Source organism: Pangasianodon hypophthalmus, chromosome 16 (assembly GCF_027358585.1).
Source record: "Pangasianodon hypophthalmus isolate fPanHyp1 chromosome 16, fPanHyp1.pri, whole genome shotgun sequence".
NCBI lineage: Eukaryota > Metazoa > Chordata > Actinopteri > Siluriformes > Pangasiidae > Pangasianodon > Pangasianodon hypophthalmus.
Window position 1 is genome coordinate 600,001 of NC_069725.1, and position 12,565 is coordinate 612,565.

At 40.7% G+C, this 12,565-nt stretch overlaps 1 protein-coding gene across 1 annotated transcript; it reads right to left on the reverse strand.

The window, feature by feature from the left end:
* Nucleotides 1-2,351: 2,351 nt before the first annotated feature.
* Nucleotides 2,352-11,805, reverse strand: vgll4a (vestigial-like family member 4a). Its single transcript, XM_026945023.3, has 5 exons — nt 11,134-11,805; nt 10,424-10,595; nt 9,230-9,449; nt 8,984-9,104; nt 2,352-7,893 (listed from the first exon to the last, which is right to left on the reverse strand). The coding sequence occupies exons 1-5, from the start codon at nt 11,222-11,224 to the stop codon at nt 7,694-7,696; spliced, it is 804 nt and encodes a 267-aa protein (XP_026800824.1). The 5' UTR covers nt 11,225-11,805; the 3' UTR covers nt 2,352-7,693.
* Nucleotides 11,806-12,565: the final 760 nt, after the last annotated feature.

Sequence of the window (12,565 nt, forward strand, 5' to 3'; positions counted from 1 at the left end):
AGCAGCAGGCGGGTTCTCTGACGCTGAGGCACACTGACAGGTTCCGTGTCTGTTCTGGTGATGAGGAGCGACTGCGTTCTCTCCTCCTTTCTCAGAGAGGAGTGGAGGAGTATGCAGTGGAGCTGACAGACTGAATGAACCTCCAGCTCTCTGAGTGCCATCCTCATCATGTCAGGGTTCTGCACCTTATCACGGTTCTCACGACGGAAAAGACCTCAGAGAACCTTCTTACCTTCCACCTTTACATGTTTCAGCCCTGCTCAGTGTTACACTACATCAGCGCTGCAGTGTGTAGCTGCGAGGCCGAAGCGCTCCATCCTGCCAACTTCACTTACATCTGTACTGTGCGTGTGCGCGAGTGTGTGCGCGAGTGTGTGCGCGAGTGTGTGTGTGTGTGTGTTTACTGCACTTGTTTAAAGGATCTATTTTTGATTCTGTCCCCCGAGGACGCGCTCACATCCTCTTCAGAGGAGGAGGAAGCTGGAGACGGATGGATAAAGCTCGAATAATCTACAAGTAATTATGTAAATCTTGAGACGGTGACGCCCACTACACAAAACACGCTGCACAAAACACGCTGCACAAAACACGCTAAACACAAACTACACAAAACACGCTGCACAAAACATGCTGCACAAAACACGCTGCACAAAACACGCTGCACAAAAAACTACACAAAACACGCTGCACAAAACACGCTACACAAAACACGCTACACACAAAACACGCTGCACAAAACATGCTGCGCACAAACTGCACAAAACACGCTGCACACAAAACACGCTGCACAAAAAACTACACAAAACACGCTGCACACAAAACACGCTGCACACAAAACACGCTGCACACAAAACACGCTGCACACAAAACTACACAAAACACGCTGCACACAAAACACGCTGCACACAAAACACGCTGCACAAAAAACTACACAAAACACGCTGCACACAAACTACACAAAACATGCTGCACAAAAAAACTACACAAAACACGCTGCACAAAACACGCTGCACACAAACTGCACAAAAAACTACACAAAACACGCTGCACAAATAAACTGCACAAAATATGCTGCACAAAATACACTACACAATAAAAACTGCACAAAACATGTTGCACAAATAAACTACACAAATACACTGCACAAAACGCTACACAAAACACGCTACACAAAACACGCTACACAAAACACACTACACAAAAACTGCACAAAACACGATGCACAAAATAAAGGAGGCGAGAAGTTTCAGCTTTCAGCAATAATACAGAGGATAAAATTCAGAAACGAGAGACGTTTACATCATCAACATGTTCAACACCTCAGAGGAGCTCATGCAGGACTCAGTAACGATGGACAGAAGAGGAGGAAGTGGGTTCCACTGTATCTTCTATTCATTATGATTCAGAAGGATGGAAAGTCGGGATTAACTGGGGTGCACTTCACTGAAAAATATAGAAACTAGAAAATTTATTTTTTTCTCAGCTCAGACAGATTGATTGTCAGACAGACAGATAGATAGATAGACAGATAGATAGATAGATAGATAGATAGATAGATAGATAGATAGATGTCGCCCCCTGGTGGTATGTAAAGGAATTGTGAGGTTGTGTTTGAAGTGATTAAGTTGCTCCTGAACTTCAGATGAATCCTGATTATGGCGCTCTTATTAACACACACTCGCTCGTTTCTCTCTGGACGAATCTTCATCTTCAGTGATGTTTAAACCCAGAATGAGCGGAAGTGAAGTTTGTTTTTGGAGGATTGAGGCATCATGTGATCATTTCCTCACTGCTGACTTTATAAAAATGCATTTCCATCTACATGTTTCTTCATATCACTCCTGTGGGTCTCGTCCCTTCTGTGTCGGACGACAACTCCTCAAAAAAATAAAATAAATAAATAAATAAAAAAGATTTCACACCCCATCCCTCTGGACTCGTCCTGAATCACACCACAGGACCTCAGGGATGGAAAAAGTCCTTCTCAAAAACATCTTTCTAAAGAAGAAGAACAATTGACCTACAGGGGATTTGATCTTTTTTTGTTTTTGCACAAAGATTTCATGCACAGAGACTTTTGTATGAAGATTGTGTGTTTTTAAACAATCGATTAATACTGTGATGTTAATGAAAAGTCACGCTGGTTTTCCAACATGGCAGCTTCCAGAACATTCCAGATACAGAGTGTGAAATTGTGCAGATATGGAAACTTAACACTTGGGGTGAAACAGACTTCCATGACTTTCAGAGAATCTGAAATGTTTAGAAATGAAATGAAAATAAAACTCAGTTTGAGTCACGTTAGTATGCAGGCCACGCCCCCTTTCAATAACAACAATCATTAGACATGTTTGTTAAAAGACTTTTTATTTATTTTCTCACGTTTAATGAATACAAAAGTGGCACTTGTAAGAAAAAAAAAACAGCCAAATAAGTAAATAGAGTTACATATAAACTAGCTATAATATTCTCGCTATTTATTTGGAGAGAAAGCGAGGACGCAGCCCCTTTACCGCTTTAACCACGAACAACACGCACGTCGTCGTACACGTGATTCTCAAACTTCCTCGAACCTCCGGCTAATATTTAGACTTTTCCCCCCAAACTGTTCTGGCAGTCAACTGACCTCGGACAGTTCCTCAAAAACAAACAAAAACAAAACAAAAAAAAAAGATCAACTTTTTTCAAGAAAACAAAAAGAGAGAGAAAATGAGAGAGGCATGCGAAATGGATATTAAATATGAAGATAATGTGAAGTTTTAAGTAAAAATCGAGAGATAAAAACTGGTCATTCATCACGCACTGCGTAACGATGGTCATTTTATATTACACAAAAATTCAGAGTGTTTTTGCTACAGAAAAAAAAAAAACCAGGGAAGTCGAAAAACCTCGGTGGAGTTAATATTCGCTTTGGCGTGTCGGAAACATCGCGCTACATGTTGAATTATTTTAAAATATTAATTAAATGATGATTATTTTACAGTTTATATCTTAAATGTTGAAACAGGCCCTTTAGCGTTTTTGTTCTGGTGCTCAACAGGAAGCATGTGCCAATAATCTATTACACGCTATAACTTTATAAAAATTTAAACAATATTTTTTATCACAAACGAGTGAAAATGCCATCACTACTTCCACTCGCATGTTGGAGCAGCTTTTGTCCTCCATCAGAAGGCAGCAACATCGATTCTTCCACCTTTAACTAAAAGTTGTGTGTAAAAAAACAACTCGCTCCTAATTTACGAACATTTTGGTAACTTAGATTTTCTTCGTACTAACGTGTGTACGCTGATAAACACCACTCAGGTGGTAATTACCAATCACTTTCATAGTATTAACATTTAGCCACACCCACAAATCTCCATAAAAGGCGCAAAGCTCACCAGAGAGCCGAAAATGACAAAATGGCGACTAAACGGTGAAACAGCGCCTCCTCTTTCAGTCTTCCAGTAACGCAGCTCGGCCACCGCGGCACGTCGGCCACCACAGACACACACTGACTCCTCCTCTTTTTATAGGGCGCCATTACTTTTGTCCTAACTGAATGGCTACGCTTATATCATCTTAATTTACAGATTTGTCTTGGAATTGCTTTTTCTTCATTAAACTGGTAACTGAAATGAATAAGTGATTTAAACGTGACGGTGTAATCCGCGTATAAAATCACAGCAACTCGTGGACAATTATACGATCGCTTGCTACGTGACTTTAATGTCAACGGTTACCATGGAAACTCCCTCCCTGAACAGCTCATGTACGGTTATCCTGCTGCTTGTAAGAGTTTGGTGAGAAAATATAATCTGTTTATTCGATACGAGAACTAATTACAGAGACTCGAGATTCCAAACTCGACTCGCGGTCGGAAAAATGAGAATATAGAAGTGTAAATGAGCGAGCGTCAGGCGGCGGCCCCAGGGAGAGGAAAACCAGACCGGACGCGATTACAGCGGGAATGTGGGACGCGCTAACTGGTTCATACGCTGGACCGAAAAAAAAAAAAAAAAAAAAAAAAAAAAAGTTCAGAACATGTGCCGATAATCAGGTATAAAATTTATCCTGTTTCATTTGGACAAGAATGCAGCAGTGTTTGTGTGTTTTTGTTTTTTAAAGATAAAATCTGACGAATAAGAGCCTCAGTGTTTTAATACTGACTTTAATATTGAAAAGTGATTGATTCACTGTATGTCATATTGAGTGCAAAAGTTTGTGCACCCTGAGAGAGAGAAGGGGGGGGGGGGGGGGGATACCCAGGGACCGAGTGAGTGTTGATTTATAACAACGAGACATTTAGTGTGTTGGGTTTCACACGTGCAGATCTGCCAGTTAGAGTAATAATGCGCAGTCCCGCTGTAGGATGGGCTACGTTTGCGTTTTTAAATCATCTTACAATCGTCATTATTGTTAAAATAATTTTTTTAAGTGTTAGATGTATGACAGTAGCAGGACTTTTTAATCTTTTTGTCTAAATTGTCATTTTTTTTTTTCCTGTTCCAAACAAAAAAGGTGCTGTTTGTGAATATAAATTTTTTACCGTGACTCTCGAGCGTGAAAATCGAGTCGAGACGAGAGCACCGGCCGAAACGTGGCATGCGGGGAGAAGGAGGCGGGGCAACTACGCATCTGTCAATCATTCAAGATTCGCGTGTCGATTGGTTCGCTGCAGATTTTATTTGTAGGGATGAAAGAAGGTGAATTTTTGAGTGATAATTCGTATTAAAATTCAGAGCGCCAACACAAAAAGTGTGAAATGTGGCACATCTACACGTTTTCCTTCATCAGCTGTAATGAAAATTATCAAATAGTGTGTGTTAAGATATTATTTTGGAATTTTTTTTTTTTTTTGCAGGATGTAATATACGGCATCATTTCCTTCTTTCCATCCAGAAGCCAGTTTGCACTCAATTATATCCATCACGGAAAAAATTCTATTTACTGCATCAGAAAAACATGCAGTAAATAAATTGTTTTTTTTTTTTTTTTAGTTTAAAAAGTACTGTAATAACATGATGAAATATTAAAACTGGATATCGGCACATGGCTATTCCAGACGCGGGACACATCTGGGACGCTTGTGTTTGTGAAAAAATATCAAATATGATAATAAAACTGTAGAACACCACGGCAGTGTAATAAGGAAACGGTGCTGTAAAGCTGCTGTTCGTCTCGCTCAGTCCTGTAAAAAAAAGCGTTATAAATCTGTATAACTGAAATAATTATTTAAAAAGCTGTGTATACTGCATGTAAATGCCTTTCCAGAGGCTGTGCTTCGAAGCGAGGTGCCGTCATATCTAAAAGACATTTGTTATAAAAATATATTGAGTACACTGTTCCAGCAGCAGGACTTTCTAAAACCGTTACTGATTAAAAAATAAAACTAAGAACGAACGGTATAAAGATAGAAGTCTGTGTGTAATAGATACCAGCTATTTGAAGTACATACTTAAGCAGATTAAAGATTACAAATAAAACAGACAAAGAGAGAGAGAGTGTGTGTGTGTGTGTGTGTGTGTGTGTGTGTGTGTGTGTGTGTGTGTCAGGTTAATGAGTGTGTATTAGAGATGAAAAGTTAAACGCGTCCTCGGTCCAAAGCCCAGGATGCTGGATATCTTACAGGATTTCTGAGAATTTGTGTAATTATAACTGTAAAATTATCAAAACTCCAAAACGCGATTCATCTGAAAACAGAATCGGCTGATACTCTGGAACTGCAGGTTGCTTATTTTTGTTTTGTTTTGTTTTAAATCCAAAAATCTGTATGTTTGTGACGGTTATAAAAAATGTTTCAGAATAGTAGAAAGCGTCTTTGGCAGCCCTTTAAAAAAAAAAAAACAATTCAAAATAAACTCCATGACTGATATTTGTTCGCAGCCCTGTTCACATAAATCTGTTGTTCAAAAAAGAAATTTTTACCTTTCACACCAAGTCATGTACAAGTTTCTCCAATCTGAAGACAAAAATGTGGAAAGCGACTCTCCTATACGCGCATCGGGACGACGCTAAGCAAAGCACTGCATAATCTACGCCACAGGACTGAGAATTTAGTGAAAAATCCTGGGTATTTTTTTTTGTTTGTTTTTTTAAAATGGCCACGAGGTGGCGTTCACGTGAAGACGATGATCTGAGCTTCATCACAGCGATGAAGAGAACTTTCATGTTAAATATCTGTCTTAAAAGTGTTTAAAACGGTTAAAAGGTTTATATATAATACACTGTAGAAAAACTGTGCAATGTAAGCACATGCTTCTGTTTACACAACTAGCTCCGCCCACAAACAAGGCACAGCCACTAAGCCCCACCCCCTTTTCGGTCTGATTTATGGTTCTTCGTACACATTCAGAGATTTGCATTGCTGACAGTGGTGTGTGTTATCAGACTCTGTCACTAGGGGGCAGTGTGGCGTTGAGCAAACCACAGCGTACAGGAAACTCTGCAATATTCAGTGTGTGTGAGCAGAACCCTGGTGTGTTCTCCGCCTCAGTGCGGTTCTTTAGACACATGAGAACCCAATCGAGCGATCACGCTCGGGTCAGAGAGAGCGTCCGAGCGACGGGGTTTCAATGAACTCGAGTGAGAAAGTGATTCGACTCTGAATCGACTCACTGCAGGAAGTGATTCAAACGGATCTTTATTTTCGCCCCCAAGCTGCTAAACGGAGAACGAGGACAGAGCTGTAGCTCTGAGATGTGAGAAAATAAACACTGGGTGATACGTAAAATGTCATAAATGTCGTAAGCGAGTTATTTATATAATTATCAAATCACTTATTTACCTTTTCGTTTCATTATGTGCCAAAAGAACCAATTTCGCTCTGACTCGGACTCGACAAACGGAATAATAAACGTAAAAGCGCTCTTAAAAATAAAATGCATAGTGTTTCAGATCACAGTATAATGTTATTTAGCTAACAGATTCCTGACCCGCTCTGGTTAAGCAGGTTTTGCGCTGGTTCTGATTCCGAGTCGAGCGTTTCGGTCTCGTCCCAATCCCACTGTGACTAGATTCAGCGTTTACTTAATCGTACAGACTGCGATTTTATTCGCAGGAATTCACATCGATTACTCGCTTACACGTTTAAACACCTTTTCCTTTCTCGACTTAAAATAAATAAAATAAATGTATGCAGAAGTATAAATCAGACCTTAAGGGTGACTCGTGTGGCATAAAATGGCTGAAAGTCGGCCGAGTGGAAAAGTTTAAACATTACATACTGCCGCTTTAAATTCAGTGCCGTCATTCCTACACAACTGTCCATTTCAGTTTGTAATCTGATAGGATCCTGTACGAGATCCTAATGATCTAAGATCAGTTTCATAAAAGAGAGAGAGAGAGAGAGAGAGACAGAGAGACAGAGACAGAGAGACAGAGAGACAGAGACAGAGAGAGAGACAGAGAGAGAGAGACAGAGAGAGGAGCGTTAAAGCTGAAGTCTTTTTTCTAACGGATTTTAAAATAAAGAAACTAAAATTAGTGACTTGTAATAAACTACAGATCATGAAGGTAAAAATTACTGATCCAATCAAAAGCCTAGAAAAATTAAAAATCAAACAACGGGCATGGAAGAGAGCGTGTTTAGCCAGTAATAATAATAATAATAATAATAATAATAATAATTTCAGAGCTCAGACTTGGTGTGAAAGGAGTGTAACCCAGGACAAACCAACCCAGAAGGTTCAGACGGGTTCTGTGGAGAACTTTATGAAGTGGACTCGGGACTGCCGGAGCCGCTGCCCTTGGCTTTGATCTGTAACCAGGTGTCTCCCAGCGCCTGGGCGAAGTGATCATCCACCGACCCGGTGATCGACACGGAGTTAGACGCCACCTCCGGCTCTCTGTAGATGTTCCCCAGACTGCGGCGGAAATGTTCCTCAATCACGGGATCACACACGGCGTTGGCTACGAGAGAGAGAGAGGGAGAGGGAGAGAGAGAGAGAGAGAGAGAGAGAGACACAGACGGGGAGAGAGAGAGAGAGAGAGAGAGAGAGAGAGAGAGAGGGAGAGAGGGAGAGAGAGAGAGAGAGAGAGAGAGAGAGAGAGGGAGAGAGGGGAGAGAGGGAGAGAGAGAGAGAGAGAGAGAGAGAGAGAGAGAGAGAGAGACACAGACGGGGAGAGAGAGAGAGAGAGAGAGAGAGAGAGAGAGAGGGAGAGAGGGAGAGAGGGAGAGAGAGAGAGAGAGAGAGAGAGAGAGGGAGAGAGGGAGAGAGACAGAGAGACAGATGGGGAGAGAGAGAGAGAGAGACAGAGAGAGACAGAAAGATAGAGAGAGACAGACGGGGGGAGAGAGAGAGAGACAGAGAGACAGAAAGAGAGAGGGACAGGAACAGGGAGAGGGACAGAGAGAGGAGAGAAAGACAGAAAGAGATAAAGAGAGAGAGACAGTGAGAGAGAGAGATGGTGATGTTCAGATGGTGTTTAAAGTAGCACAGGTTCAATTTACCTCTCTCTCTCCACCTCTCTCTCTCCCTCTCTCCCTCCCTCTCTCTCTCTCTCCCTCCCTCCCTCCCTCTCTCCCTCTCTCCCTCCCTCTCTCCCTCCCTCTCTCTCTCCCTCCCTCTCTCTCTCTCTCCCCTCTCTCTCTCTCTCTCCCTCCCTCCCTCCCTCACACACACAGAATAACCTTTAAAGGAGTTTCAAACTGGATTCTTTGATCGTATTTGTCATTTTAAATACTGAATATTTAAACCGTTGATTGTGTGAATAAAACGCATTTTCTAAACTCCTTGTCAATCCTGAACAACAGAATAATTATATATTCATGCATATATATATATATAAATTTATAAATGCATATATGAACGTCCTTTATGCCAAACTTTTCTTTTTTAGGGTTTCATATATTTTTAATTGTGCATTCATTTGACAAAAAACAAAGACTTTCCCCCTACATATAAACACGTACCTTTGTTGTGTCTCTTGTATTTTGATTTCTTTATTGTTTTTTTTCGTAACTGAGTAACTTTACGCTAAATGAAACACCAGTGCTTACCGTTAGCTTTGCTCTTGACGTTACTGACGGCGGGGGAGAAGCCGTTCGGAGACATGTGGCAGTTAGAGAGGCTGCACGTGCGGTTGCTCGCCGGAGCGCAGGTGATCACAGACGGGCGATTCTGAGAGACAGTAAATACACAAACACGACTCGGTTTTCTCTCTGCGTGTGGTAATTATTATAATTATTATAATGTTTGTTTTCCCCCGTCGGCGCTACCCCCGAGGCACGGCACTGCTAACTGACCTGCTGCCGCTCTGTAGAGCCGAGCGACGGGAGGAAGGAGGACCTGGCGGCGTCCGCGCTGTTTTTGGTCAGAGCCAGCGGCTGCTCCATGGCGTAGAAGTGGAACGGGGAATACAGGCGGCCGGCGTGGAGCCCACTGATGGCGGAGGAAGCGTGCTCGAACGGGTTGTGGCAGTGAGCCCAAGGTTCCGGCCTGGTGTCTCCGTCCGCTGGATTTCCCCTTACAACCGACACGACAGGAAATGACATCAGGTGCAGCACAAACTGTTTGAACTAAACATTTAAAGGTGGTTTCTGTATATTCTGTGAGACAAAACTCAGACAATGCCACTTTAAGGTGCTGTGAACATCAGGACCTCAATAAAGCAGTGACTTTCACTACAGAGAACTTTTTATAGCCCTTTAACAACTTTATTTAAAAGATATCTTAATAAAGATATCTTTATTCAAAACAAATCTGCACTCCTGCACTCGATACTGCTCTCAAGCTCACACCGCTGTCCCCGACGACCAATCGCTGAACCCCACCGTTCCCGACGACCAATCGCTGAACCCCACCGTTCCAGACGACCAATCGCTGATCCCCACCGTTCCCAGACGACCAATCGCTGATCCCCACCGTTCCCAGACGACCAATCGCTGATCCCCACCGTTCCCGACGACCAATCGCTGATCCCCACCGTTCCCGACGACCAATCGCTGATCCCCACCGTTCCCGACGACCAATCGCTGATCCCCACCGTTCCCGACGACCAATCGCTGAACCCCACCGTTCCCGACGACCAATCGCTGATCACCACTGTTATTGCATCTGTAACTGCTGCCTTCGTGTCTCTGACTCCGCAGTACCACTGCTTAATTTTGTTTAAAAATGATAGAATTTCATAAATATATAAATAGATACTTTGTGTTCCAAGCGATCAAACATTTCTTTCTATAAAAAGTGATTATTTATTAATAATAATTAATATAATTATTATACTATTCTGATTAGACTCTATTGTACTTTACTCCGCTCTGTTCTACGTGTCTTCAGAACGTCTTCCTTCACTAAAGGAACATAAAACATTCTGATATGCAGATGACACGCTCATGACTACGCAAATTAATTCTTTCTAAAACTTTCGAGGCCACTGTCCTGCGAAAAGACTCAACGACGGGGAGGTTTATTAGAAATCACGAGTTTAGACGTACAGGTGAGAGGAAAGCAGGCAGCTCATCTTGGCCATTTGTTCGTTTTGGTACTCCTGACCGCTCCCCACTTCTACATCATCAAACTTCCTTTTAATCGGGCTTATCGGTGTCCCTGTCCTGCTGTTTCCTGTGGAAGAGGACAAAGTGTGCATCCTGGAGTCCCCGGAATCATCTAAAATACAACACACACAAAAACAATAAATACAATCAAAACAACAAAACAACAAAGATGCAAGATCACTCAATTTCCAGTTTCACTTAAAATCCTTCTTATTAACCCTGAGAGTTGTGACACTCAGCTAAACACTGCATGAGAAATAAACTGAAAGTATGAATTTAATATCGAGCTCTAATTTTTTAAATAAATAAATAAATAAAAAGTCAACATTCTGGAGCACATTTAACAAAAAGTGTGTAAGCAAAAGAACAAAACAAGACATTTTGCTAAACCTTGCATGCTAGCTATCACTTCAAACTCAACAAAAAAACAAAACAGAAGGATAATATGACTTAAAAAAAAAGAACAAACAGTTTTAACTCTCCTTTCATATTATTATTCATTAACAAACATTTTATCATCACTTCTATCAGTCTTATACGCGCTTCATACGTATTATACAGCTAGCTAGGCAGCTAGCTCACTTACCCTCGCTAACTATTGATTGTTTAGCTAACTAGCTAATAACACAGATAACATTACAAACACTCACCATCATAAGAATCGTAGTGAAGTCTTCCGATGTTATTGTTCATTTTATCCATAAATCGGTGGCTCAAAAGGTCCATTCTCGTAAGAAGCATTTAGCTTAAAAGCTAGCCAAGCTAGCTAGCTAGCCCAGTCGTAGCTAGCTAGCTTAGCCTTAACGAGAAAAAAGTGATCTAGCTCAATCAACTTTGAGTCGTTTTCTTTTGCTAAAGCCAGATTTAGGTGATTTAGGTGTTAATTACAAGACTGACTAATTTGCACTAGACTTAAGCAGCAAATGTAGTGACTAAATAATATAATTAGCAAAGATTTAAACGTTAAAACTGCAGCAGCGAAGCCGCAGAGTCCTTCTGTCAAACAGCTAGCATGCAGTTTACCTCACAAGCTAATCTGCTAACAAGCTAGCGCCTTCGTTCAAAGTGGAATTGGAGCTGAGGCTAAGTTAGCTAGCTATACCAAAACGTCACACAAAACACTAATATTTGAATTAAATTCGACGGATAGACAGGTTTATATTTGGAAACTACACAAGCAAACCACCTTTATACAATTATAGTCTGATTATTTTAAATTTTAAACCGTTAATTCTTTAACAAAACGGGCTAGCCAGCGAGCTAGCAAAAGATTTTAGCAAATTAGCCCACTATCTCTATTGTGCTGTGGGTTTGGCCTGTAGCTGTGACGTTCACAACAGGAAAAATGATAATAAAATTATTTATTTAATACAATATAATACATTTAACGCAAATTTAATATGAATATAATGTAAAATAGAGTTTTATTGTTATGTTAGTTGGTCTGTTGACTTAAATGAAATGTCTAAAACTGTAGGCCTTAATCTAGATGGTGTTTATAGAAAACAGTGTATTTTATATTTTTATATCCAGAATTTGATCTTTTATGAATCATTTTTGACCCTTTTGGAATCAAAACGCAGGATTTAATTCAATTAAAGTCCATCCTCAATGAACATTTCTTACTTGTTTTGTGATTCATTTGCTATGTAAGCTTTTTTTCAAGGATAAAATGGTGTATATAGAATTATATTTTCATTATATGCATTTATTTATTTACTGGTTTGTTAAAGGAGGAAATCAGTGCAGTTTAACATTTAGTGGTACAAAATAATCAGTTGCACTACACATTAGAGAGCGATCCCTTTCAGAGCTTAGAGATTCATCCTGTTTATTCATTTTAAATTCAAAAATAACATGTATAATGTTGTAATCTGACATCACATTTCATGCCTCTTTATGTTCTTTCGGCCTGGAGATCAGCACATTTCTGTCTCCTCCATTTTATTCCACACACATGCACTGGAAACCCCCTGGTTTGCCTTATTTATTTATTTATTTATCTATCTTTTTTTCCCCCTTTTCTGCAGCGGATTGAAAGCCATTATGGTCGTGAGGCTGTGGAATGGGGGAAGGGGATGG

Coding starts and splice junctions, on each gene's coding strand:
- vgll4a (XM_026945023.3), bottom strand. CDS start 11,224: ATGCTTCTTACGAGAATGGACCTTTTGAGCCACCGATTTATGGATAAA. Junction 9,105..9,229: donor GCTCTACAGAGCGGCAGCAG/GTCAGTTAGCAG, acceptor ACTGTCTCTCAG/AATCGCCCGTCTGTGATCAC. Junction 7,894..8,983: donor CGTCAAGAGCAAAGCTAACG/GTAAGCACTGGT, acceptor TCTCTCTCGTAG/CCAACGCCGTGTGTGATCCC.